The following is a 1829-nucleotide window of genomic DNA, read 5'->3' as shown; positions in this document are numbered from 1 at the left end:
CCCAAGCACCCCCACGACCTCCCCCAGCACCCACGATCCCCCCCACCCAGAGCACCCCTACCTCCCCATCAGCATCGTAGACCTTCAGCCCCTGCAAGCTGAACCTCAGCACTACCGACCTCCTCCTGGGGCAGTCCTGGCCGGCAGAGATGCAGTGTTGGGGGGTGGTCACCTGAGGGGTCCCCCCCAGTTCTTGGGGTCCCACCCAGTTTTCCGATGAAGGGGGTGGGGAGGATGCCCAACCTTCAGTTTCTGCAGCTGCTCCTCCAGCCACCCCGCTTGCTGCTGCAGGTCCAAGTCCTCCACCATGAAGGAACCCACATACTGAGGGGGAGTGAAACCCACCTATGTTAGGAATAACCTCCTTCCCCCCCCCACGATGCTGTAATTGCCCCCTCCAGGGTAGTTGGACCACCTTAAGATGATGGTTGGGGGGACATCACGGGGTTGCACCTGCACCCAAACCTCATCTCAGGGTGCGTGTGTCCCCACCCTGTGGGTAAATCACCTCTGCTGCCTTGGCGATGCCCCGGGCTCGGTGCTGGGGGGGAGCAGGATCCGGACCCCTCCCGTTGGTTGGTTTCTTCTTCATGGTGGGGGGGGTCAGGGTGAAGGCTGGAGCTGGGTGAGGTCAAGCAGGTCCCGTGGTGCCACATCCAAATTATCCGGAGCCACCCAGGGTGGCGCAGCGGGAGCGAGCGGCAGGAGCCCAGATCTGGCTCCTGGTCATGGTCCCTGCGAGGAGGAAGGGGACAGACACAACCTGCCCCCACTGTCCCCACCCCATTCCAGCCCCCTGGGCCCCCAGGTGATGCTGCGTCTCCATATGGTGGCCCCTAAATCCTGACCCCACAGCACATGTCCCCAAGTGCCAACCCCAAAACAAGGGTCCCTCCAAAATGATCCAAATAAAGGGGTCCCCAGTCCTGACCCAACGTGAGGGTCCGCCTGGGAGGAGGAAGGGGACAGACACAACCTGCCCCCACTGTCCCCACCCCATTCCAGCCCCCTGGGCCCCCAGGTGATGCTGCGTCTCCATATGGTGGCCCCTAAATCCTGACCCCACAGCACATGTCCCCAAGTGCCAACCCCAAAACAAGGGTCCCTCCAAAATGATCCAAATAAAGGGGTCCCCAGTCCTGACCCAACGTGAGGGTCCCTACATCCCCACCCTGAGCACCATGCAAGTGTTCCCATGTCCCAGCCCCCATGTGCATCTCAGCTCCAGCACAAGGGTCCCCCAGTGACCCCAAGTGCCATGCAAGGGTCCCTGAAGGCCTGATGCTGGTACCAAAGTCCCCATGTCCCAATCCTGGTGTGAGGGTCCCAGCCTGACCCAGAGGGTCCCCCTGTCCCAGCAGGGTGCAGACAGTCCCCACGTCCTGCCTCCCAAAGCAATATGAGGGTCCTCAAATCCTGACCCCAAACATGCTGTGGGTCCCCACAACCCACCCCACGTAGTCCCTGCACCCTGAGCACACAGCCCAGACCCCACGCGAGGGGGGCTGACCCACACCCCGAACCCCAGTGACATTCTGGGGTCCTCCCCAATCCTGACCCCTCCCCAGAGATCCATCCCACCCCCCACGCAGCACTGAGACCCCCACAGCCCATTCCTTGGGGAACGATCCCTGGCTCCCTGAGACACCAGCGATGAGGGAGAACAGGTTTGGGGGTGCTTGGGCCAGAGCACCCACCGAGGGGTGCGCCCGGCCCCCCTCCGGCCACCCAAAGGGGTTTCTCCCTCTGCAGCCCTGGGCTGGGCTGAGACCGGCGCAACTCGTGTCACCGAGGCCGCAGCGGATGGGGGGGCCCCGAGGGCCACCAAA

The 1829-nt window shown here is 63.3% G+C and overlaps 1 protein-coding gene across 1 annotated transcript in view; it reads right to left on the bottom strand.

Annotated features, from left to right (window-relative positions):
- The window catches only part of SH2D5 (SH2 domain containing 5), a 3979-nt gene extending 3387 nt beyond the window's left edge, over window positions 1-592 (bottom strand). Inside the window, exons 1-3 of the mRNA XM_009995768.1 lie at window positions 509-592; window positions 244-324; window positions 47-136 (exon numbers count right to left, since the gene is read on the bottom strand). Coding sequence (XP_009994070.1) covers window positions 47-136; window positions 244-324; window positions 509-592 — 255 coding nt within the window. The remainder of the gene's footprint in view (window positions 1-46; window positions 137-243; window positions 325-508) is intronic.
- Window positions 593-1829: the final 1237 nt, after the last annotated feature.

This window comes from Chaetura pelagica, unplaced genomic scaffold, assembly GCF_000747805.2.
Source record: "Chaetura pelagica isolate M959 unplaced genomic scaffold, ChaPel_1.0 scaffold234, whole genome shotgun sequence".
Classification (NCBI taxonomy): Eukaryota; Metazoa; Chordata; class Aves; order Apodiformes; family Apodidae; genus Chaetura; species Chaetura pelagica.
Note: the sequence above shows the minus strand (reverse complement) of the source record. Positions and strands in the feature narration are given on the sequence as shown.